At 41.4% G+C, this 26,239-nt stretch overlaps 1 protein-coding gene across 1 annotated transcript in view; it reads left to right on the top strand.

Annotated features, from left to right (window-relative positions):
* The window catches only part of LOC117408661 (sec1 family domain-containing protein 2), a 208,588-nt gene that overhangs the window by 19,689 nt on the left and 162,660 nt on the right, over positions 1 to 26,239 (top strand). The window contains exons 3-4 of the mRNA XM_034013856.3: positions 5,199 to 5,326; positions 12,452 to 12,627. Of these exons, the coding sequence (XP_033869747.3) occupies positions 5,199 to 5,326; positions 12,452 to 12,627 (304 nt within the window). The remainder of the gene's footprint in view (positions 1 to 5,198; positions 5,327 to 12,451; positions 12,628 to 26,239) is intronic.

Here is a 26,239-nt window from a genome sequence, read left to right as displayed (position 1 = left end):
ATCTTGAGCTGCTTAGTTTATTGCAATTGGTATTAACTTGCGTACTAGTTAAGTACCGTCCTCCATAGTAACCACGGGATCATCCACAGTTAGTATGCTCCTTTTAGTTTGTTGTAGTTGACCCACTCTGTTTGTATCAGTCTAATTTGTTATTAAAAGAGGGTATGCAGTAGTCTGTCCATGTCACTTTTGCTGTACAGGTTTTATTAGTGTAACAAGTAATTATGTCAGAGCTGATGTAGAATAATTGCACATGCAGAGCTGGTTAGCCATTTTACCTCAATATTCCTACTGCAACCTGGAACTTGCTGTTTATTCAATAAAAAAAAAAAAAAATCTTTCTTATTTCCATTGGAAAATGTTTTTGAGTTGCTGAAGTTTAGGTTTCGCAAGGTTTTGTATTCTCCTTAAATTTACTATGTGTACTTTAGGAAAGCATGTCATTATTGCTCCAGCTGGCACTAAGCAGACCCTTTCCGTTTTAAATGGCCAAATTGAGACCCAGTATTCCTGGCACACCACAGTTGTTGATGGCTGTTTCTGTAGGCCCCTACAGTATATGAAAAGCAGTGTGATTGCTGTAGACAGCAAGCTATTGTTAATGTGGCTAATTTCTCAACTAAGTATATTGTTTAAAGCATTACAGCCCTAGTTTTGATTCTGTAAAACAGCAGTCCAGTATTGTTAAAACCCTGCCCAAGAACTAATGTGCTGCTGCCCAGTACTGTTACTTTTTTGGATGAAGTTACAATATTAAGAAACTTTGAAAAGATGTCTTGAGAAATGTACAGTGTGTACTGTTGCAACAGGCATTTTCTCTGGGCTGTAGTATAGCTCATGGGAGCCCTTTTTCTCTGGCTGAGATAAAAATCGACAAGGATTCCATTAGGGTTACTGCACTTTCTAACATTTTAATGCGATTGTGTATTTTGTATTTACATTGGACTATCAAGTAATGCTTACTAGGGTGGCCTACCAGAATTGAGCAACTGCTGAATGCATTCACAGATACTGTACATGTGACCATGGAAAAAGTCAACATTGGCATACAGTAGGCACAAGGCCTTTCTTACTCAGTTCCTACCAGACATCCTCTAACAGATTCCAATCCAACTAAAAGGTTTTCCTTTCAGTTTGAATAAAGTAGTTTTTTTTTTTTTAGGCCTTGGCTCAACCTACTTCACATTTTGGTTAAAAAATTATTAAAGCAATTTATATATTTTTTTGTAAATGTGGATGATAAACTACTGCTTACATTGATACTGTAGCTGCGTTATGAATCAACACATTATGTCGCCTGAGGAGTACTTGTAATAAATGATTGTGTTTATTTTATTGTTGTTGTTTTAAGATTTTATGCACTGCTGTCTGCTACTGGTATTCTCTGTAAAATATGTATTGCTTCTCAGTGGAATTAATAACCTATGTAAATAAACAGTAATGAATGGCATTAGCCAGTATATGTCAGCACATTTAATGATTTGTTTAAAAGGGGAGTCGAGAACAACTATTGCGTAGTTCAATTTCTTCAAGCAGTTCTTTATTTTATTCCCAAATGTCCCATGTTCCTGTTTGACTCCTTGAAAGAGTACAGTCCTGGGTAACATTGTTCCCAAGTTTAATTTGATTAGCCAAATCAGTTGAGTCTTTTTCTGGTGCCCTGCCAGCATTTTGTTAGGTTGTCAGTGTAGCGTTCAAGGTATATTTGTATTTGGACTACATAAGAACATAAGAACGTTTACAAACGAGAGGAGGCCATTCGGCCCATCTTGCTCGTTTGGTTGTTAGTAGCTTATTGATCCCAGAATCTCAGCAAGCAGCTTCTTGAAGGATCCCAGGGTGTCAGCTTCAACAACATTACTGGGGAGTTGGTTCCAGACCCTCACAAATAGTTTAAGTTGTAATCATATAATACCTTATTTGAATTCAAAATCATGTAGAACCCACCTTTATTGAAATAATCAGACTGGACAACGCTTCCAGTGAATATAAAGGAACAGTTTTATTAGAAATAAAACTAAATAAAGGAGAAATTAAATGTGCAACAACTCAACTAAAGTAATACAGAAAGGAAGAAGAAGGGAAAGTTCATATTCTGGTTTCTGTTTTCCTCGCGTTTCGTCTCTACTTCAGGGTACGAAAGAAATGTCTTTGCAAAAACAAGTGTCATTAACTATTTAGGTGTTCCACTGAAACAGCAATTCCACCACCAATACGTGCACTCTTCGTCCAGTTATGCCTAGGATATTACACCTCAAACTCTGGCATGCCTAGCTAATACAAGACTGAATATATTTCAATCTCCGTCAACTTCAAATGTTCATCCAACTCTTTCTCCGGTGATCAGTCGGGGCTAAGTTAGAGATTTGATTACAACTACTTTTAGGATTTTAGACGTCTAATTCTGCGGACTCCCACACCAAGGCACACACTAGAGTAGTTATCTCATATTAGATTGTCCGAAAACGGTATCTCTGGTCAAGCTGGTCGCAGGCTGAGTCTTCAGATTGTCAGATTTCAGAGACTAGTTTGTGTGAAGAGCCTTGGGTTTCGTGTCGGGAGCCCTGTTTGAATGTCATGCTCGTGCTTTTGTAACTTTCTCTTTACCCTTGTGATTGGATAGTTTGTTTATTTTGGGCTGTGCCCGAGTCCACATGGGGTGTTTCCCATTGGTTGTTCTTGTTCCGAGATGTCCCGGTGTTCTCAATTGGTCCGCTGTTTCGCCCCCTGTTGGCTGGATTTATGAGGTGTCCTGTCCTCTCTCAGTAGTGTCAAGGCATTCAAAACCGTCTGGTTTTACCTTTTGAAAGACACCACCGGCGCCACAGGATTTATTCAGCGCTGGTGAAGATAAACCACTTGTCCAGTATTTAGTTTGACTCTTTTTAAAAGTATTCTTTGTCAGTGGGGGAGTTTGTGACAAGAAACCAAGTAGACACAGGGAATGGCTTAGGACCCCCCTCTGTATATTACAATTCTGTTAATTTCATAAACAGAATGATATTCTGACCCACTCTGATGCTACATCAGGAGGTTTTACATTTTTATTCATAAATAAATTGAACATTAGATGGATTTGGATTATGTGTGCGTGTAGTCATGCAATCTTCCAACCAGAAAGGTTACAATAGGTGCTAAGGGTTAAGCTGCCAAAAGATAGCCTCCTTCTCTCAGCCCAAAAGTGTATCACCCTATAGAATTAACTAATTTTGTTTCATAAAGTCAAATGAAACCTGCTGAATAATGTTACGTTAACATTTTGAAATACATACTGCTTTGTAGTTTTCCATATACTTAAAGAAAAACTAACACAAATTGAAAAATGTGACTTTTCGAAATCTAACATGAAATACTGTACTACTATTATGGCTTCCGGTTGACTTTTGCAATATAATTTTGTAGTTTCTTTGATTACATGATGTTAAGTAAAATATCTAAGTTATGTGTTTACATTTTTTTGTTTTGTTTAAATTGTCACAATCCTAGAATTCTAAGTGATGCAAAATGTTTGCGTTTGGCCATAGCTGTACATCAAAATCCTGCACCCCTTCATTCTGCTATAACCGATCCTCCACTACTGGGAGACACCAGGCCACCAGCTTCATCTTCCACCAATCATCAAATTACCCTAATCCAGTGAATTGCTCAACAGGTTATCCCATACACAGTACAAACTTGTTAAAGCGTAAGTAACTAAAAGCATGTACTTTTAGGAGGTGATGCAGAAACAAATTATTGATTTGCAAGAACATTTCCAACCTAAGGGAAGCTTGAACGTTGGAGGGGTACACGTTTTACAAAAGTCATACTAACAGTTTTTATACGCCCCTCCTGAGGGGAAAAGGTTGTTAGTTTAGACTTTCAAATATATGAATCGGCCACCAGCATTTCATCAACCATTTCCAGGATTTTGTAATATATAAATCATTAAAACTGACATTTTCTTCAAAATGAAAGCTGCTTGTGACAAGGAGCAATGAGGAATTCAGCAATTGGCTAATCTGAAGGCTGTTTTCACAGCTTACATTTTAAAGGATCCAGACTCAATGTAATCTTTAGTCACTTTATTACCTGCCTTCCAGCAGACTGAGTCACTACCTCTAACAGCCCTCAGTGAATTCAAGCTGAAGACAATTTCTTGGTTCCCATTGTTTTGTTTCTTTTACAGGCATCCTTTGGTGTTGGTAATGCAGGTACACAACAAAAAATCAATGATATCAGGATGTTTCAGACTACAAATCCTGCTTCAGCTGCTCTATGGAAGAAAATGTTTATATATATATAATATATATATATATATATATATATATATATATATATATATATATATATATATATATATATATATATATATATAAAGCAACTAGTTTAGTTTCATAAACTGCTCAACAACAAAAAACAAAAGAAAAAAAATCTTGTTTCCTTTCAAACACGTTTGCTCAATTTCAACCCCCTTCCAGTCTGCAGTGTTGAGGAATGGAGCAGATTACATCTGATATTAAACATATGGTAGCAGTTGTGACAGAGAGCTTTTTTCTCATTTTGTTTTTTTTTCAAGAGGAAGAAAATCAGGCTTGCTGTTTTTCTTTCTTTTTTTCCTAAGAAAAGAGAATGCCATGTCAAAGTAACACTACCTCTTAAATCATCATAATAAATCCAGCCTAGGTTCCTTTCTTGCAAGACTGTAAGACATGCTCAATTAGGTAAAAACAGTGTATCGTTAAAGAAAGTTGACAAAACAGAAAATAAGTAGGTGGAACACAAAGGAACAAAGTAAACCAGCAGCAATAAAACAAAATGCAAAGTGACAGAATCTTTTCTTTTTCAAATGCAGATGTCTGGAAAGAGGCCTAGAAATCGGAAGGGTACACTTGAATAGACAAGTATCAAAAAGCAATACTTTATAACAAGCCTCATATGAACCCACAGTTCTAACTGTAGTCAACCCCCAAGATGCAAGCTGCATAGATGTCTATTCTGCAGTACTGTTTTGGTGCTTTACGTTTGCTTATATACTTTATTTTGTAAGATGTAGACGGTAAGAAAACAGTATTTTCTGTTACTCCTCGTTGCGTTTCCTGTTTCAGAGCTTCTTGTGCAACGAGCTGTGCATGATGCTACAGTGACATTGCTCAGTTGTGCTGTAATTGCTGCATTGTCTAACAGCAGTTTAACCTGACCCTCCCGTTTCCTTGCAGTGACCCTGCAGCTCAAGCCCTGTGGGAGTCCATACTGAACATGAAGCACAAGGAGGCTGTGATGGAGGTCCGGAGACACCTGGTGGAGGCTGCCAGCAAAGAAAACCTGCCTATTAAGATGAGCCTTGGTAATACTGCCTTTCACAATGTTCATGAGATTGCATAATCCTCTTTTCATTGACAAAGTACCCCAGTCATCCCAGCAGCAGGGAAAAAATGTATTTAATAACAGACAATATCAATCTTTTCACAAGACTTTATTCCTAAATGAATATTTCAGTTGGATCCAGACTTCATTGTCAGAAGTAAATAAGGGAGCGTAGTTTTGTACACAAGTAGTATAATTGATTGTATAAATGAACTGTTTAAGAAATTGCACACATCACCACTAATTACATTTATCTTTTTCTAGAGACCCCGTTATATGATCTAGTCCAGTGGTTTTCACCAATACCAGTATCCCCCACATGAGTTTTACTTTTGTGTTAAAATAAACATTGTATAAACAAAAACAACCTTCAGTATCCTGTAAATAAGTTTCACAAGCCTCATGGGTGAATGTGTGACTGTGAAAGGTACACAGTGCCCTCTTCTGGGGGCATTCTTTCTTTTTTAAGTTTCATGTTTGCATATATGGCTTAGAAGGAAATCAAAACCACATGTTGACATCTTATGCATTCTCTCTGTTATTAGCAAGTAAAACACAACATGTAGAAACCTTCTTTAACAAACTATTTTTCTGGTTTATCACCAGTACAGTCAGGGATTATTTTAATGCTGAGGAATGGAAGCAGGGTTCTTCTCTGTAAACCTGTATGGGTTGGTCATAGATTGCAGCCATCCTGTCTAGCTCCCACGGTGGCTTTGTTAACTCTTCCCTTGAAAACACAAAGAAAGTTTTTTTATTGACAACTGGCTTCAAGACTCTAGGAAGAGGCTTTTTACTCTCATAGCATATTAAACAACAGATTGTTGAGATAAAGTATAACAAAAAAAAACAAAAAAAACATCCCTGTGACACGTGTTATGTTTACTTTGAACTGAAGCAAAACATTGGCAAACTTTGACAAGCTAGGCCCATGTGTACAGGCCCCACATTCTAATGTGTTATTATTGTTTTTACTTGCAGTTTATCATGTCAAATGTTTTGGCAGATAGCCTTGGGATCACTGGTGATTAGGATTTTTCCATTTTTCAGTTATTCAAACCTGTTTGACTTGACCTTGGTAACAAGAAGTCTTTTCATGACAAGAAAATTACCTTAATTGAATCCCCCCTTTTTGTCCATTACTGACAGTAAACTAATGACACCTTGAAGTGAATAACAGTTTACAAAACAGAACAGATTAAGTTGTAAACGAACATGTGATAAACTATACAACCCTTTTTTTTGGTTTTATAACAAGAGGGGATTTCCAAGGATGCCTGATTTCGTCAGTGATTACAGTCAGTGCTGGGACAAATATCTTTAATATTCGAACAGATATTTTTTGACATGTATTCGGATACAAAAATCAGATGTTCGTATTCACTAGAAATGACAAAAATACCTTACACTTCTTTACCACCTCACCAGAAGTTGTGTGACAGTTTAAAAAATGGCAAATGAAAAAGAGCTATATGTGATATGTGAAATTTAATATATAAAAAAAACAAACCACAGGATCATCACAACAGCTCGAGCCTCTATTTAATACTTTTAGACAGCAAAAAGTAAACAAACCAGATTATGGGCACGCACGCAAAGTGATGTCTATGGGAAGCCATCTGGGTCAAAAAAGCGTTGTCAGAATCTTATGGGATATAAAAAAGGCAAGCACGTCATTCTGAAATGCCTTGCTTAAACAGTGCCCAACTTGCTGGAAATGTTGTGTAGTGATTTTTATATAGACTGTATGTATTATGTATTTTTGTTGCTACTTTCTGTTATGTGGAATGTAATAAACTAGGACCAAAACGGTGTGTTTTTTCCCCTTCGTTTTACAACAGCATTTCCACGTTTGTTTTATATGAAGTGTTTAAAGTTAAATTTCAGTTTACGTTTGCTTGTTCAGCTACAAAAAGGCACAAGTAAACCTCATGTTAATACATTATGAAAACCTCTATGGCCACTGTATACTGTGAAGAAACGGCAATGGTAAGGAATGAAAAAAAGTAAAAAAATAAAAATAAATAAAATGCAGTGTCAACTTTATGTACTGTTTATTTCGGGAATAAACAAAACAACGTTTAACTTGAACTGCTATTTGACATCCTTTGTTTTGTAGTTGGTTCACTGGGGTCAAGTAAGGCCTAAACAATGTATTCTTTACTCAGTAACGTCTTGCTGTAAAATAAAGGCACACACAGAGGCCACGCCCCCTGCCCCTGCTGCTATGATGTCTCCGCCTGCGTTCAGAGCAATATAATGGCTTTTATTACTTTTTGAAAATGAATGAATATCCGAACTAATATTAAAATTATGAGCGAATATCCGAACATGAACATCCTGTGTTCATCCTAGCACTAGTTACAGATGATGTGCATTGGCCTCTTGCAATTGTATATAAATGAATGATGGGACAAAACATCTTTTAAATAATTAATTAGTTAAAGTTTAGTCAATAGGACCCAATGCTTTGTTTTGTATTGGAGATTTGTAATGCGGATTACATGCTTTGATCAGTTCCCTTTCAATTCGAAGACGACCACCAAAGCATTACTTATGGGATATGCCTCCTATTGGTAGGTATTTACTGAGCTCTTTAAATCAGAGCTGCCGATAGTCCCCTTCCTGGGGTGACGTCCTCGATCCCGCCTACCGGAAGCCACGTTCTCTTATTAACGGTAAGGTAAGACCTCTATGTTGAAACTGAGCGTATTTCAAAACAGCTTTTCTGAGTTGACTGCAGTTCCCCTGCATTCGTGCTGGCTTGCCGCTTTTGTGGAATCAGCTGCTCTAAAATAAAGCCTCTTTTTTTCTCCTTTTTCAGCAGCCTGCCTCGTTTGCGTTGTAGGCTTCCTTTTCTTACTGTCTGTCATATGGGAGCGACTGCGTGTGCAGTATCGATTTAAGAGTCAGTGTGTGTATGTCTTTTCTGCTTACACTCTTGGGGAGAACGCAGTTCCTCCACCGGGGCTAGGCCTTGCTGTATCCCCACTGTTGAGTGATTCTGCCAGCTGCCGTGCGTGCAGTAGTGTGAAATATAAATAAATAAAAAATGGTATTGTTGTTGTTCCGTGACCAAATCATGCAACCCAGCTTGACTGCGTTGTGCTGTGGATTAGTTGCAGTGCAGTATAAAAAAACAAACAAAAAAAAAAAAAAACAGCAAGTCAGCCGTGTGTTTCCTCGCTGGGGCTGCGTTTTTACCTGCCCCGCTGTAGAGTAGACTTCGCCGGCTGCCTCGGTTCACCCACCCCGGTGTGTCGGGCCTTAAATAAAAAAAAAAAAAGGGTGTGTTTCCCCTGTTGCCCACTGCGGCTTTAGTCTGTGTGTCTTCCTGGTTTATGCTACGCGCTGACCAGGTGTGTGACTACACGCTGTCAGGGCAGGCACCACTGTTTTAGCTTCCCTCCGGTGCTTTGGTACCTCGGTGCACGCTCAGCCCTTGGTACTTCGGTGCTCGGTGCACATGGTGCATACAGTGCCTGGTGCCCAGGTGCATGCGGCGCTCGGTGCACCCGGTGCTCTGTACGCACGGTGCTCGGTACACCCGGTACGCACGGTGCTCGGTGCGCATGGTGTTAGTACCTCGGTGTGCGTAGTGGTGCATGCGGCACTCTGTGCACTTGGTACACACGGTGATCGGTGCGCACGATATTTGGTGCACTCGGTGCAAACGGTACTTGGTGCACACGGTAACCATACACTGTGTGCCGTGCGCATGGTGTTCGCTGCACTAAGCATCAGAGTACACAGTGCGCACGGCACACAGTGCTCTTGGTGCACAGGGATAGCTGTTGCATGCGGTACTTAGTACCTAGTTCAGCACGCCACTATGCAGACCTTTTGAAATGCAGCAATAAAGCTACCCCAAAGAAAAGCACTTACTACAAGAAAAGTAAAGTGAATGCCCCTTTTTGAAGTAGCCTGAAAGTGTTTATTTCTCTCAAAAATAAAGCTGGAGATGGACTGTTCTCAATGGAGATAGACAGAGTGAAATATCTGATGAAAAAATCAACTACAGAGTACCCCAACAAAAAGCACTTACTTTTAAAAACAACGAATTAGTGCTTAAGTTAAAGCAATCATTGTGACTATTACAATCTGTAAGTATTTCAACTGGGACATTAAAGTGTTGTTTTAAAGAAATACAACTAAGACTTACTTAATTCCAGCATGTGCAAATCCTTGGTGAAACAAATCTTCCTTCTTAGCGGCAATGTCTTGTCCTTCTGGATACCTTGCAGGAATGTTCCTACTACAAAAATGCTCCCTTTTTATGTTTTGGAAGAAATCTTGCAAAAACTGGACTATTTGCAGCCAAGCCCCTTCCTTGCACTGTCGTTATATATGTCTCAAATGGAAATGATTTAACCCCTGACTGATGGCAGAGGAGGATGCTATATCCATAGCGGTCTCCTGAGGTGAGGGCTCCTTCACCACTGAGATGGATGAAGGAGGGGAGCCTGCGCTCTCTATTGAGGTGGAGCCTAGTTCCAAGGCTGCCTCAAAAGCTAGTGTGCCCCCACTTTTGTGCTCCATGTCAGCCCTGATGGGACAGGCTACAACCTGGTCGACAGGGATAGGAGGTTACTTTGGTGTTGTGCCAGAAACTGTTGGGGCTGATGGCCACAGCTGTAAGCATGGCTCAATGCATTTCATTTACATCCGAAGCACGACAGACACCATCGACTGACAGTGTCTCACTCGTGTTCGGCAGCCCTGCATTGGTGGAGGACGGCCTCTTACCTGCGCGAAGGTGTGCGGATGGGAGTAGTGTTGAACCGTGAAGTGGTGACGATGGATGCCTCCAGCTTGGGTTGGGGGACAGTCTGGGAAGGCAGAGGAGTCCGCGGCACCTGGTCGGGCTGCTGGATGTCCCTGCACATAAACATGATGGAGTTGCAGGCTGTTTTACTTGCCCTCCAGCACTTCCTCCCAGTGCTGCAAGTAACTCATCTGTTGATCCAGACGGTCAGCACTGCAGTAGTAGCATATGTCAACCACCAGGATGGCCTCCAGTCCCCGGGGTTACATCACATTGCCTTCTGGTTTTTGATGTGGGCTCAAAGGAACCTGCTGTCCCTACAAGCAACGCATCTTCCTGGAGTGGTGAACTGGGCAGAGGACCTCCTTTCCAGGGAGGGTGCACATTGGTCAGAGTGGTGGCTACACCCTCAGGTGGTGGAGCACCTTTGGGAACGATTCGGGAAGGCGCAGGTCGATCTCTTCGCCTCGGCGGAGACGACATACTGCCCCCTGTGGTATTCCCTCCACTGCTTAGGCGGTCCACTAGGCGTCGGGGGAGGGGGTGGGGGGTGACTCTCTTAGATTGCAAATTATTTATTTATGCATTACGTTTTCATGTTGTCAGCCAGCAAAGTGGAAAAACCTTGACTTAACTATTTTACAGTTCTTTTTTTATCTGTAAACCTGTTCAAGTTTTTGCACATCTTGCTTGTTCTGCTGGCATTTGTATTCTTTTGCCCCAGCTACAGTAATTAAATCAAGACAACTCTGTAATTAACTTCTACTCTGACAGCTAATTTGGGCAGCATTTTTCTGTTATGTTTTGTACAGTACAGGTACTGTAGACAGCTGTTTTTTTGTAATATTTATAATGATATCGACAGCTTTTGTAAGGGATTAAAAATATGCTATCTCATATTTGAATATAACTCTCGTATTACAAGTGTTCCCACATTATGCCATTTTTTTCTATTCGGTTACAAAGTTGATTTAAACAAATCGCTGAAATACTGTAGACAACCCATCAGTGGATTTGTGTGTTGGCATTAGTTAAATTAAGGTTGGCACAAGAGCGGAGTACATTCTGGCTAACCTTACTGTAGCTTTGAGAAGGGGAGTCTGTTGACAATAGGCCTTTTCTGTGTCTGGATTTTTTTGGACAACGTTCAAGTTTCATTTGAATACATTTTAATTTTAGACAGAAAACCCAAACATCCTTTGTTCACATAACTACTTATTTCAGTATGACCTGTTCTAAAAAACTAAGGAAAAGGTGTATTTGTGGTTAAGGAGGTGTATCTAGTGAGTCCATCTCAGGCCTTCCAAACATAATTTGATATAAATGTATCAGGAATGTATGCGACAGACAGACATTCTTAACATAGAACTGTAGCTCTTTCAAAATAAACACCAGACAAACTTTTTTCTAAGTTATGTTTTATGAGCTACCATTTATTTATTTTGTTTAAAAAAGGAAAATGTAACCATCAGAGTAATAATGTTATTTTCCCATTATTAATCAACTGGATGCTCTTAAATCTTTTAGCTGGCAAAAGTTTTGTGGCTCATGTACTTTGTGGAGCAAATCCATCAATCAGACAATACAAGCACATCCCTGTTACTGTCCTGGTTATGTTTATAAAAATAAAATTGTTCCATCTTCAAACATAAAACGTGTTAACAATATACAGTATTCCTTCATTAGAATACAGAACCACTGGCCATTGGTATTCTTTCTTACAATATTTTATACAGCATTCTTCACATTCTGTTAAAGGCATTTGTCAGAAAAGGTTAAGATTTTAAGACATCAGAAAGCAAAAAAATGACCTGAAAAGGCAACATCACAAGAAATGTTTGTGATGTGAGTTTCTGCAGCTTAGATGCACTTTGTTTTATATAATGGTGATATATATTTTTTACAGCTATTATGCTCTGATGCTTGTTATGTCTACATTTGCAGATTCATACATTTTCAGATTACTAACTGTCAAGAAAACAGAGAACGCAATAAAGAAATGAATCAATTAAGGAAATGCAGAAACAGCAGATGCTTGTTCTGTAGATACACTTGTAAAGCAGTTTTATTATTAAGTCAATCTTTGCAGGCTTAGAAATTTCCAACACCCTGGTATGTCAGGTTTGGCTGTTAGAATGGTGTGCTTATCTTTAATTATTTAAATATAGCACATTGTATGTTATTGGTTTACCTGTTTCTTACAAAATATAGTGGTATCCCTTGCCTAGGGATTGGTCTGCAGCTCATTTCTTCTCTGTGGAGTTCCTGCAAGTGTTTTTTTTAAACTGCTTAAACGAGGAGATGTGCCATAGTCTTCATCCATCATTTTTTTCTCTGCAGGTAGAGTCACACCTGAGCAGCTCAGTTCCTACATCCATCTGTTTAAGAACAACTTCAAAGCCATGCAGAACCACTGCGGGACCTTGCAGCTCTCCCTGGCGACTGTGCAGACACTGAGGAGCCCCCAGTTAACCAAGTGGGACAGCTTCCTGGCTTTTGAGCGCCTGCTATTACAGGTACTGACCAACCAACCAACCAACAAACCATATATTTCCCTTCATATGAAAAGCATTGCTTCATAGAGTCTGAAATATAGCCTAATCCTTGTCAACAGACGAGTTGAATTATCCTGATACCTGCCAATGTATTCATTTTTATATGATGTACTGTACATCATCATTTACGTTGCATGAGAGATACAGTTTAAGACTGTCTTGATTGAATTATGTAAAATATATATTTTAGCTGTAGATGTTTAAAAAAAATTTAAAAAAATTGACACACCTTACAAAAATACAAATGCTCATATAATGTTTTAGACTGATTTTAAAAATGTCTGTGTAAAAACAACAGAAAAAAATTGAATAACGAAAGTGTTATGAAGGGACTTGGCAAGTTGTTCTGTAATAAGCTTGAAAAATGTGTCACATATTTATTGAAAAAAATGTAGTACTTTAGAGTCAGGTTTCTGCATCTTCAGTTTTCCCAAATCTGTGACATAAAGGGGCTGATGTAAGGATATGTTCAAAGTGACTTGCGCTTGCAAAACACCCATATTGCGGCCAAAATCTGTGGGACTAACAGCCACTAAAAATGCTGCATATGTAAAGAATGGTTTTCATCTGCTGTTCTGCACCCGCTATAAAATTAACACTTTGCCATCATTAATCCATTAAAAGAATATTGAAATGTATTCAAATGAAGCAAAGAGCATGGAATTGGGCAGGGATCTGGAATACTAAGTGGGCGCAAACATTGTAATGAGATGTAAGGATTTTGCTTTGCACTTGGGCAATTGCTGACCCTCTGAAAACTTTGCACCTCCTCTTCCAAGGTGCAAACCACTGAAGAAGCAAGTAATTAAGAGCCGTATAAAACCACACACCTTCAGAGACCTGTCATTGGCCTCAGGATGGCTGCTGTGGTACACTTCGTGATGCTGCAACACTTGGCTCTTATTGAGGACAGGCAGGAATACCTTCGGAGGAGAAGAGCAAGACGGAGAAGACACAAGGTTACTTTGTTTGGGATGCTGGAGGATGCGGTGGCAAGGCGTTATCGTCTCACTCCGCAGGTCATCCTAGACCTCATAGCTGAATTTCATCTTTTCATCACCTGGTGAAAAGGTGAAATTCAGTTATTAGGTCTAGGATGACCGACAGCATTGACTTTCTCCACTATAGAGGACTATATGGCCTCTATGGTAGCATAACTGAAGTTGGCTGAGGCTTTTCCAAATAACTCAGTTTCATGCTGCATGAACTCAGCCGTAAGGACTCTCAGCTCCTCCTCAGAAAACTTTTCTTTTCCGTGCATCAAGAGGACTTTCTGCCTTTCCTTTGACATTTTTTTGTTTGGTTTGATTTTCGTGCTCCACAAATCTCATACAGCGCCTACTGCTGTCTGTACTCCTAACTCACCTCAACTCTCGGCTGTAAGTGCAGCTGCTAAATAGCCTGATGCACAGACGGCGCTCATTGCAACCCTCATCATGATTACAGCTCATTATTTGTGCGTGTTGAGTAATTTGCATTGCTTTTAAGCTTACATAGGCGGCAGTGGAAAATAATTGCCTGGCTGCTAGGCAATTTGGAGTTTCCAGCCGCAGTTGTTTGCACTGCGTCTATCCTTACACCAGCCCAAAGTTCCCTTAATTAATAAGCACATATGCACAAGATACTGCTTTGGCAAATCTACAGGTTATGTGTCTGGTTGTCACCATAATATAAATATTTTTTTTTCTTAAACAAGTAGATCAAGTAGACTTGGCAACATCCATAAAAAACCCCCCAAAAAACAAAACATTAACCTCTCGGAGCAAAAGTACAAAATTAATTTTACATTTTTCGTGATGAATGTTGGTGTTGAGGAAGATTGTGAGTTCCTCTTGCAGTATATAACTATGGCCAAACATTTGGAACACCCTATAAAATTAACTAATTTTGCTTCATAAAGTCGAATAAAACCTGCTGAGTAATGTTACGTTAACATATTGAATTACATAGCGCTTTGTAGTTTTCTATGTAAGTAACAAAAATCTGACAAATTGAAAAATGTGACATTTTGAAATCTAACATGAAATACTGTTCTACTATTATGTCTTCTGGTAGACTTGTGCTTTTTGTAGTTTCTTTTATTACATTATGTTAAATAATAGATCTAGATTATGTTCATATTTTTAAAAATTTTATTTTATTAACAATCATTGTCTCAATCCTAAAATTCTAGTTGATGCAAAACTTTTGTTCATAGCTGTACACAGACTAGTATACTGTATAAAGTGTAACTAATAATCATGAGATCAAGTACAAAAAATATAACATAAGCAGGAGAGCAGCCTCCCACAGTTCTCCTGTATCCCTTTAGTTGCTTTTTGGTCTTCCTACTTTCACACCATTTAGAGTTTTATGGTTGTTCACATGATTTTCTGTGCCTTCAAAATGTGATGGGTTGACAGCACTTGTATCTCTGACACACTGTGATTTTCCACACATCAGGTAAAGTCTGAGCAATGGTGCCACAGCTGTCATATATATATATATATATATATATATATATATATATATATATATATATATATATATATATATATATATATATATATATATATATATATACTGATGCACAATGAAAATGCAACAGTTTAAGTTTTACATGAATAGCTCATTGGGCACATACATAATGTTATTTACATTTTAAATAGTGAGCAAATAGGTATGTTGATTGTTTGAGTAGTTTTGTTCCTTGGGATTACAAAATACTGAGCTCATAAAATGTTATAAAAACGCCAGGTGCTCAGTGTTTGGTATTTGAGTTAAAATTACCAAAATGAGTCGATTTAAGAATCTGTAAAAATATCGTGGTTCAGTGGTCATTATCTTACAGTAGTCCTCTAAACAGAAATGTGAAAATCACTTTAACCAACAGGAGACAGGTACAATATATAACCTAAAAACACAGCTAAGAACATTTTTACACAGTAAAAACTACCAGTTGGAGTGTTTTGTTCCAGCCATTTGACTAAAGTACCTCCTGCATGATTAAATGGGTTGAAAGGATTTGTTGAGCCAAGCGGTGTGAGAAAGCCCTCTCTGCTGCGTGCTCGGTGCCAGAGCTGTCAATAAGCAGAGCTTTGTTTCCCAGCTGTGGAACCCAGTAACGTCACCTTTCCCAGGAACTCGAGGAATAGTTTTAATCAGTGTTGTAACTCAAATGTTTTTTTTTGTCTGAGCTCAGACAAGCTGTCTTAACTGAATTACACATTTATTATCAGAAAGTCATACAGTGCTATGTAGTTCTAAAAACAGTGCTATGTAGTTCTGCTGTGAAATCAAAAGCAGTGTGAAATTATTGACCTCTGATAGTGTCTTGTTTTCAAGAAATCGCAACAAACTGGTCAAGTGGTAAATTAAAAAAACAAAAGCATATTGTATTCAACTTGTCCTTTTCATTATGCGTTCACAGCAATTTACCCTGAAAGTAAATCTGTGATATCGTTATTGCCAGAGGCCTAACACTAACATTTTGGTAAATCTATTCATAATAACTGAATCTTTCTTGTCTATTATTTTAACTTGGTGGATTATAAAGAATTAATTGAAAACATTCCATTAAAAGGTAAATGGCTTTTTGTTTTTCTTCGCTATATTTTATTCTTTTTTCTAACCTGATACTTATATGAATGTATTGCTTGGATGGACTCTCAGTTTACAGTGCAATATACTGAAGACGTATTTAAACAGAGCAGGTACAGCACAGGCAGTTCCAGTGCAAATGTTCCCACGCCTTCCTGTTAATGTACCTCGACTCTTTCTTGAAGAGGCCACCTTATAAAGGGATGTAAATGACATCTCTTTGATCATTCAACCTATGTCTTCATGAAGACCCAGCAGCATTTGTGCCATTTAATGCCAAACCCCAGTGGTATTAGATATGGATGCTTGACAAGACCACAAGGAATAGGCTTGAGACCATCAGAACTAATCTTGGCAAGACCCCCAACTGCCATCAGATCAAAATGACTTCAAATCACTAATGACCTGCTCTGGAGATCAACCAGTGACCCAGAGGTTAAAGACGTCAACTCCTATTACTAATTTGCAGCACCTCCAATGCGTCAGGCTGTGTTTTAGAGCCTTAAAATGTCCCAGTGTTCCTCACAGCTTCTGCAAAATGAATTCATTTCATTACCAACATTTGAAACATTTTTTTTTTTTTTTTTTAAATGTAAGTTGAACCATTACAGAATGGGTCAACCTGTTTAGGGTGTTCTATTTGGTTCAGGGAATATATTTATTTTTGATGAAATATATTGTACAGCTTGAAGGCTATATTTGCATCCTGAGCCATTCTAGAAAAAGGCATAATGCCACAGTAGTGACGTCAAAAAGTGATGATTCCTCAAGAGGAAAATATACTTGAACTTTGACCCATTTGACTCCTCGAGACCATCACTTTCAATTCAAACACAAAATGTCTCGTTTTCAATCACTCGACAACACCCACAGTACAGAAATGTTCATTAATGATCAACAAAATGAGAATACATTAAAAAAAAAAAAGGCAATCATCCAAATAAAGCTGAAGCACTAACGGATACCGACATAGAACGTCTGTACAGACTGAAACACTATGTTTAAAAAAAAAAAAAAAAGAAAACTGTATTGCTGAACCTAGTCTTCTTTAATATCAGCATCACAACGGTATTCATGTATTATAAAATAAATAATAGATGGGCCTGTAGTGAGTTACAGGAAAACAATTCCATCTCGGGTTTCTGTGAAAGTTCATAAATTACTCGACCTTCGGTCTCGTAGTTTGACGTCACAGAGACCCTAGATGGAATTATTTACCTGTAACTCACTGAAGCCCATCTATTAGTCTATATACATATGGAATTGAATGGTCAATAATTAAGACATGCATGACACCACTCATGTGTCCATGAACTATTGTACAATTTTAATAATGATGCAACATTATAGTAATACAAGCCCTGAGCTCCCCCCAATATTTAGGTAAACACTTCAGTTTCTTAAATAAATTACCATAAAAATCATGGGCTTTTAATATTAAAGCATTAGTCCCTGCACTGCACACCTTAGGAAGTTTTAAGATAATATTGCTTTGCTTACCTATTGAAACCCTGACTAACAAATTACTATAAAAACTGGTGTGGTCTTGATGTTGGAGAATGATGTATGTAAGCTATTGCACTTAAAAAGTGTAATTCTTATGTTGTGGAAAGCAGCAAATTCATATAGTGAACGGTATGGCGTTATTTATTTATTAGCAGACGCCCTTATCCAGGGTGACTTACAATTGTTACAAGATAGCACATTATTTTTACATACAATTACATTATTTTTTTACATACAATTACCCATTTATACAGTTGGGTTTTTACTGGAGCAATCTAGGTAAAGTACCTTGCTCAAGGGTACAGTAGCGTCCCACCTGGGATTGAACCCACGACCTTCCGGTCAAGAGTCCAGAGCCCTAACCACTACTCCACACTGCTGCCCTAACTAGAAAAGTTTTAGAATATAAAAGTACTGTAAAAATGGCTGGTGGCAGTTTTCTACACAGTTTATTGCCTATTTACTGATAAGTAACAAATACGGGCAGCAGTGTGGAGTAGTGGTTAGGGCTCTGGACTCTAGAGCGGAGGGTCGTGGGTTCAATCCCAGGTGGGGGACACTGCTGTTGTACTTTTGAGCAGGGTACTTTGCTCCAGTAACAAAAAAAAAACAACTACTGTATAAATGGGTAATTGTATGTAAAAAATAATGTGATATCTGTATAATGTAATATCTTGTAACAATTGTAAGTTGCCCTGGATAAGGGCATCTGCTAAGAAATAAAATAATAATAATAAAATACTAGTTTTTATATAGCATTCACCATAGCATAGACTACTAATAAAGCTCAGTTAGCTGGTAAGTGGAAGTGAAGACTTTTTATTTATTCATTGCATAGCTGGACATTAACACGTTCAGTGACCAATAGTGGTGTAACGATCTATGAATTGTGATACTTTCTCAACATGTATTGTATCGTAATAGGATTACGTTACGATACATCATATTGTATTGCGACCTGCATATCATATCGTGATGTTAGTGTATCGTGACACCCCGAGTGTCCAGTATACATGAATCAGCAGCTAAACTATATGACTTTGCATAGGAACAGTTTATATTGTACAATTGTGTATATTATAGAATGTCTACATCTTCTTTAAACATTTAAGCAATTACCAGTCTCTATTCTAGTTTTATCAGGCTTCCAGCTGGTAGAGTATATTTGGCATTTAACTATGGCACGGCAGTGTTTACCAAAACGCTTGTGCCAACTCATTTACTGTTTTCATCCTCTGTTTTATACATTTAGGATTACACGGTCCAACAGAAAGCGATTAAATATCCGTGTCCCCCTGATTTTTTGTTTAATTCGGTAACTCAGAAAGCAATTTTAGACTTGGAAGGCTTCAAGCTATCATAAACAAATAGCTAAATAAACAAATAACAAATAGTTTGAAATAAAAAAAAAACTGCTTGGAAAACCTATAAACTCATTGAGTAGTTATTCAATGTATGTGTATATATATATATATATTTACTCTGATGCCAACGTTGTTGCAGAAGCCGATTTTAAATAAATAAATATTACCAGGTGTAACAGGGCGAGCAGCCCTGTACATTGTTTATTTATTTTTAGATCGGGGTCTCCCCCTCCGCCCCTGTGCAGATTGTTTTGTATTGTTTATTTATTTTTAGTGTATTGTATTTATGTCGGCGAGCGCCGTATGTTTTATTGTTTTGATTTATGACGGCGTAGCGCCGTGTTTTGTTTATTTTTAAAACATGTCCTGGCAGAGGCGAGATCGGTGCTCGTCCTCTGCCAGGTGTAATGGAAAAAAAAAAAAACTCGTGCAGAAGGTGGCCATCTCCCGAATTAATTAAGTGATTAATTTAGTTGCTAATCGGGAGATGGTCACCTGAATATAAAAAGCCTGCAGATCTCTAGTTCGGTGTGGGTGATAGAGATGGAGAGCGAGAGAAGGTTTATTTAAAAACGAAACTAAAGCATAGCCTACAGGAACAGTGACAGCGACTGCCCAGCCTGACCTGTATGGTTTATTTATTTTGGATTTTGTGTTCGAGATTTGTTTTTGTTTACACTTTTATTTTGCTCTGTGAGCAAGTGTTCTTTTGTTTAAATAGTTATTTTATTTTTGGATTCATTAAATAAAACGGCGCCCGCGCCACTGCATCCTACCTTTTTGTTTTTGTTGTCCCTGCTTCTGCCGTGACGTCAGACCACTCAGCCGTTCCTGCCACACGTGGTGTCCTGCGTGGGATCGCAGCGCCTCCAGGACGCAGGCAGAAGACGTTACTACATCTTTTTCATTTTTTTCCGTTTTTTTATTGTGTGGAGTGAAGAGGAGGATGGGAGGAAGAAAGATGAGAGGAGAGAGGAGGAAGAGCTGCAGAAGGCAGCAAAAGGAGCTGCAACAGCGGCCACCAGGGGTTGTTGTGGTGGAGGAGTGGTGCCCTGGTTGTGGGGAGTTTGGGCACACAGTGGCCATCTGCCCCACCCAATACCAGGGAGAGGAGTGGGCTGCCCAAGCGAGCCAGGACCAGATACCCCGGGGGAGACCCCAGAAGCGGGAGCTACCAGCCGCGGCCACCAAGCGGGAGAGCAGCTGGGATGCCATCCTCCGGGCGGTCATGCATGACTGCTGGTGCCCCATCTGCGGTGAGCGGGGACATTCTCCACTCAACTGCCCTCTCCTGTCAGAGGGGTGCCTGCTATGCCCATTCCCACCAGCAGAGGGAGAGTGCCTGCTGGTCCCACCACCACCTGAGAGAGGAGACCTGGAGAGGGAGACTGAATGTCCTGCGCCTGAGTGGGAGGAGCCCGAACGTCCTGCGCCTAAAAGGGAGGAGCCCGAACGTCCTGCGCCTAAAAGGGAGGAGCCCGAACGTCCTGCGCCTAAAAGGGAGGAGCCCGAACGTCCTGCGCCTAAAAGGGAGGAGTCGGTGCGTCCACGGCCCGAGAGGGGGGAGTCGGTGCGTCCACGGCCCGAGAGGGGGGAGTCGGTGCGTCGACGGCCCGAGAGGGGGGAGTCGGTGCGTCCACGGCCCGAGAGGGGGGAGTCGGTGCGTCCACGGCCCGAGAGGGGGGAGTCGGTGCGTCCACGGCCCGAGAGGGGGGAGTCGGTGCGTCCACGGCCCAAGAAGGGGAAGGCCGAAGGTCCACAGCCCAGGTACCTGCCAGCAGAGGGGGAATACCTGCTGGTGCCGCCTCCATCTCCATGGGAGGACTGTGAGTCGCTTCCACCTCCGCCAGCAGAGGGAGCATTCCTGCTGGTTCCACCTCCACCGCCCTGGGAGGACTGTGAGTCGCTCCCACCTCCGCCAGCAGAGGGAGCATTCCTGCTGGTTCCACCTCCGTCTCCGTGGGAGGACTGTGTGTCGCTCCCACCTCCGCCAGCAGAGGGAGCATACCTGCTGGTTCCACCGCCGTGGGAGAACGACGTGTCGCTCCCACCACCAGCAGAGGGAGAATACCTGCTGGTGCCACCTCCGTCTCCATGGGAGGACGACATGTCGCTCCCACCACCACCGCCAGCAGAGGGAATATGCCTGCTGGTTTCCCTGTCGCAGCCTGAAGGGGAGGAAGCCCTGCCGCCTTCGCAGCCTGAAGGGGAGGAAGCCCTGCCGCCTTCGCAGCCTGGAGGGGAGGAAGCCCTGCCGCCTTGGCCGCCTGAAGGGGAGGAAGCCCTGCCGCCTTGGCCGCCTGAAGGGGAGGAAGCCCTGCCGCCTTGGCCGCCAGAAGGGGAGAAGCCTTGGCCGCCAGAGGAGGAGGAGCCCCTGCCACCTTTACTGTCAAGAGGAGAGGAGCAGGAGCTACCTCTACCTCCACCACCACCATTGGGAGAAGTGGAGCTCCTGCTGCCGCCTTCATGGCCAGGGGCTCCCCTCCCGCCGTCAGCATCGCCTTGGGTCGCCTGTGTCTCCCTTGCGTCTCCTAGGGTTGCTGCCGGTCCGCTGCCATTGCCTCCCGAGGGTCCGCTGCCATTGCCTCCCGAGGGTCCGCTGCCATCGCCTCCCGAGGGTCCGCTGCCGTCGCCTCCCGAGGGTCCGCTGCCGTCGCCTCCCGAGGGTCCGCTGCCGTCGCCTCCCGAGGGTCCGCTGCCGTCGCCTCCCGAGGGTCCGCTGCCGTCGCCTCCCGAGGGTCCGCTGCCGCTGCCGTCGCCTCCCGAGGGTCCGCTGCCGCTGCCGTCGCCTCCCGAGGGTCCGCTGCCGCTGCCGTCGCCTCCCGAGGGTCCGCTGCCGTCGCCTGGGGTCGCCAGGGATCCTGCTTCACCTGGGGTCCCTACACTGTGGTCGGAGCCCCATGGAGGGGAGCTGCCGGCCATCAAGAAAGGGGGGGAGGTCAGGAGACCAGCTCCCCCAGCCGCACTTTCGCGGCCAGAGGTCATGTGGTCGGAGCCCCACGGAGGGGAGCTGCCGGCCATCAAGAAAGGGGGGGAGGTCAGGAGACCAGCTCCCCCAGCCGCACTTTCGCGGCAGGATATTGTGTGGTCGGAGCCCCACGGAGGGGAACTGCCGGCTATGAAGAAGGGGGGGGAGGTCAGGAGACCAGCTCCCCCAGCCGCACTTTCGCGGCAGGAGTTTGGGTGGTCAGAGCCCCACGGAGGGGAACTGCTGGCCATGAAGAGGAGGGGGAAGGTCAGGAGACCAGCTCCCCCAGCCGCACTTTCGCGGCAGGAGAGAGTGTGGAGGGAGCCCTGGAAGAGGGAGCTGCCGGCCACGAAAAATTGGGGGGTGCCGGAGATTCCACCATGGCCACCCCCCGGAAACAACTTGCTTCCCCCTCTTCCGGGACATTGAGACTGAGGGGGGAGGTGGCCGTTGGGGCCATGTGTGCTTCGCACAAGGGGGGGGATATGTAACAGGGCGAGCAGCCCTGTACATTGTTTATTTATTTTTAGATCGGGGTCTCCCCCTCCGCCCCTGTGCAGATTGTTTTGTATTGTTTATTTATTTTTAGTGTATTGTATTTATGTCGGCGAGCGCCGTATGTTTTATTGTTTTGATTTATGACGGCGTAGCGCCGTGTTTTGTTTATTTTTAAAACATGTCCTGGCAGAGGCGAGATCGGTGCTCGTCCTCTGCCAGGTGTAATGGAAAAAAAAAAAAACTCGTGCAGAAGGTGGCCATCTCCCGAATTAATTAAGTGATTAATTTAGTTGCTAATCGGGAGATGGTCACCTGAATATAAAAAGCCTGCAGATCTCTAGTTCGGTGTGGGTGATAGAGATGGAGAGCGAGAGAAGGTTTATTTAAAAACGAAACTAAAGCATAGCCTACAGGAACAGTGACAGCGACTGCCCAGCCTGACCTGTATGGTTTATTTATTTTGGATTTTGTGTTCGAGATTTGTTTTTGTTTACACTTTTATTTTGCTCTGTGAGCAAGTGTTCTTTTGTTTAAATAGTTATTTTATTTTTGGATTCATTAAATAAAACGGCGCCCGCGCCACTGCATCCTACCTTTTTGTTTTTGTTGTCCCTGCTTCTGCCGTGACGTCAGACCACTCAGCCGTTCCTGCCACACCAGGGTATAGTGGGGGGTGGGGAATAGCCAGATAACTATCTGAGGCCCTGATGCAAATGTGACACAGCCTGGAGTATGTGAAGGTTTTATTTTGTTCTGCTTATGATAAAATTAGATCTCTTAATGGATAGTGAACCTCATCATAAATCTCAACCACAGCAGAGGTGAGTTAACACATAATTTATCAATCCCAGACAGTCCACAGAGAGACAAGGTGAATGTATACTGAGATTTTCAGGCTGACACCAACCAGAAGGTCAAGGATGGAAAGGTTCTGACCCTCTGATGTGATCTCCAGGTGGCTTGCATATGCAAGTTTACAAAGAGCTCTCGGGGATCTTGCTTGTCTGGAGGTGACAAATCTTGTGAGGTAGAAGAAAACAAATCACTAATGGTAGGTAATCGACATGTACAATCTTACTACAGTGTAGGTGGTAGAAAAAACCATCAAAATGCCCCTGACAACTCAGAATTCAGTTCATTTAAAGGTCTTAGAAATGTTGCACGGGAGAGAGAAAGGCTGCAACAGCATCTGTTCTTTACTTTAGACTTGACGTGTATTTTGGAGGGTCTCATTCTTTTCTGAGATATCCAGCACAGGCACAGGCGTAGTGCCGCTTATTCTTAAAGAATGTTTAAACATGTCTGCTTTGTCACGTTTCCTGTATAGTCTTTATCCATCTGTGGGTCACAGACTCTGTAGTAAAACAAAATAAGTTTTCATGTATGCTGCATTTACTTTATTGTGAATTACCTTGTAAAATCTCACGTGCACAAAGGCTAGTGAATTTGGGGAACATTTGTCTGGCACCCTGACCTTATCTTTTGAATAGAAAATGAAATACCGGCTAGCTAATACCTTGGTAATTCAGGTCTTGTCAGTGTTTAGCCCCATGTGGAACAAGTCTGCAGGTCACTGATTTCTAGCCATATTGATTGCACAGGTCATCCTCTGGAATCCAGCTGGCCATTGCTTAAGTAGCATGCAGGTCAGTCAGGTCAATTAAAGACAGTCGCTGATATTCTCCTGCTCGCTTATTGGTACTGGGGATTGAATGGGCACTGTGTTACCAATACCAAAAGCCAGTTCCTAAAAGAATAAGGAAAAGTAAGACCATTGAAATAGCTGAAGCTTGATTCCTTTGCATTTTATGGCCAGATAGTTTGCCTTTATCACAATAGGTTCTGCAAAATCTGGCCATGCATAGACAATGGGACTCATTATCCTGCTTGTAAAGAACACCTGGCTATATTTATGTATTTGTACAACAAAAATGTCCCACTAGAAACTGTTCACTCTTATTGATCTTGGAAACACTTGTTGTAGGTACAGTAAAATTAGAATTCTATAGCAAAGGACGGCATCCACAATATTAGAGAACCTGATTTTTTGTTTTAGTTTTGAAAAAACAAGATGCAGTTGACTTAAAATCTGAATATTTTGCTCCAACTGTACAACAGTTGTTTTTTTTTACACAGAGATGAGAGTCAAAATGATTTGGGTTACTGAACTATCCTTACAATTTCTTGTTGGATTTCACAATTGTCACCACCAGCCAAAAATACAAAGGAAAAAACAACCATTTATATAAAAATTACACCCTGCAGTGAAACACTATACACACCTGGTCAGCTTATTAAAAAGGTTCTTCTGGTGCCCCAATTATTATGCAGCTGATTTCTTAATACAATCCATTGTATCCAATATGTTTGTTATTATTATGTGTCTATGCCAGTTTCTAAATTACTGTATTTAACTTTGTGTTTTTTTTTCATAAAAAGGTTTCAACATTTGTCACTGGGGAGCTTTAAAACAAGACAAAACTAAGGTTTGCATAGGATCAGGTTGTAAAAAAAACACTTTATTCAGATCATTCAAAACAAAGCATCTCCATAAATGGTTAATTTGTCCTTCTATTTACAGTTGTTCATAAAAGTTATTTCTCAAGAACAGTTTGGAAACGGAAAACCAAACCAAAAAGGGAATTTAAAACAACAAAGAATGGGGACTCCCGAGTGGCTGTGAGCAGAGCCTAAAAATAATTGGCTATTCCAAATTGGGAGAAAATTATATAAACTTTTATTGGTAAAGTTCACTACCCGAATTCAGTGTTTGAGTAATTTTGCATATTGATTGATTGCTTTCAGACGGATGATTTATTGTTTGTTTAGCAGGTGTCAGTATGTGAGTAGAGCAGGAAAGATATACTGTCCACAAAAGAGGGTGTATTTACAAGAGTCCCAGGTTTATTTACAGTGAACTATCCCCTCTGCCAGCAACGGTATCTGGGATTTAATCAGTGGGCTTGAGGTCCCAAAAACAACAATAAGCCAATAAACAATAAATACAAATCCAGGGTGCAGGTGCTGTAATATGTTGAAGTGATGTGGTAGTGCAGGTGGCTTCAGCTCCTGAATATGTCTCTGCTCACAAAACAAAACAACCACAATCAATGCTCCGGCTGGTTAACGTTTCAGCGTAAGGTGCCATAGGGCCAAGTAGGGATCTCACCTGAGACTTTGTTTTCGGGATCGCTGCCTCCAATAAAGCCTGGACCTTAGAGGCTACCGCCTTTACCCGACCGTTAGCCAAGATATTGGGACTCTTTTCTGCCAGATGTGCACTTACCCAGATTAGCTGTTAGCCTTGTTTCCCTCGGTGACTGTAGGACAGCCAAAAGTCTAACAAGATGCGCTTTCCAGGCAGAGCTAAAAACCACCACATCATCAATATATGTGGCTGCATATTTCGATGGGGGTATAGGACCTGGTCCATCAGTCTATGGAACGTCGCTGGGGCTCTATGCAGTCCGAATGGCATGATCTGGAAATGTAACAGCCCATTTGGGGAAGAGAAAGCTGTGAGTCAGTGGAATCTGCCAGTATCTCTTCGTCAGATCCAAAGTCAAGATAAACCAAACCTTCCCCAGTCTGTCGAGGAGTATAGGGTATGTCTCGAACTTGGAGATCGCATTCAACTTAAAAAATAAACACAGAAACA

The sequence above is a fragment of the Acipenser ruthenus genome, chromosome 2 (genome assembly GCF_902713425.1).
Source record: "Acipenser ruthenus chromosome 2, fAciRut3.2 maternal haplotype, whole genome shotgun sequence".
Lineage (NCBI taxonomy): Eukaryota > Metazoa > Chordata > Actinopteri > Acipenseriformes > Acipenseridae > Acipenser > Acipenser ruthenus.
The sequence above is the reverse complement of the archived record's forward strand: the minus strand, read 5'-3'. Positions and strand labels throughout refer to the sequence as shown.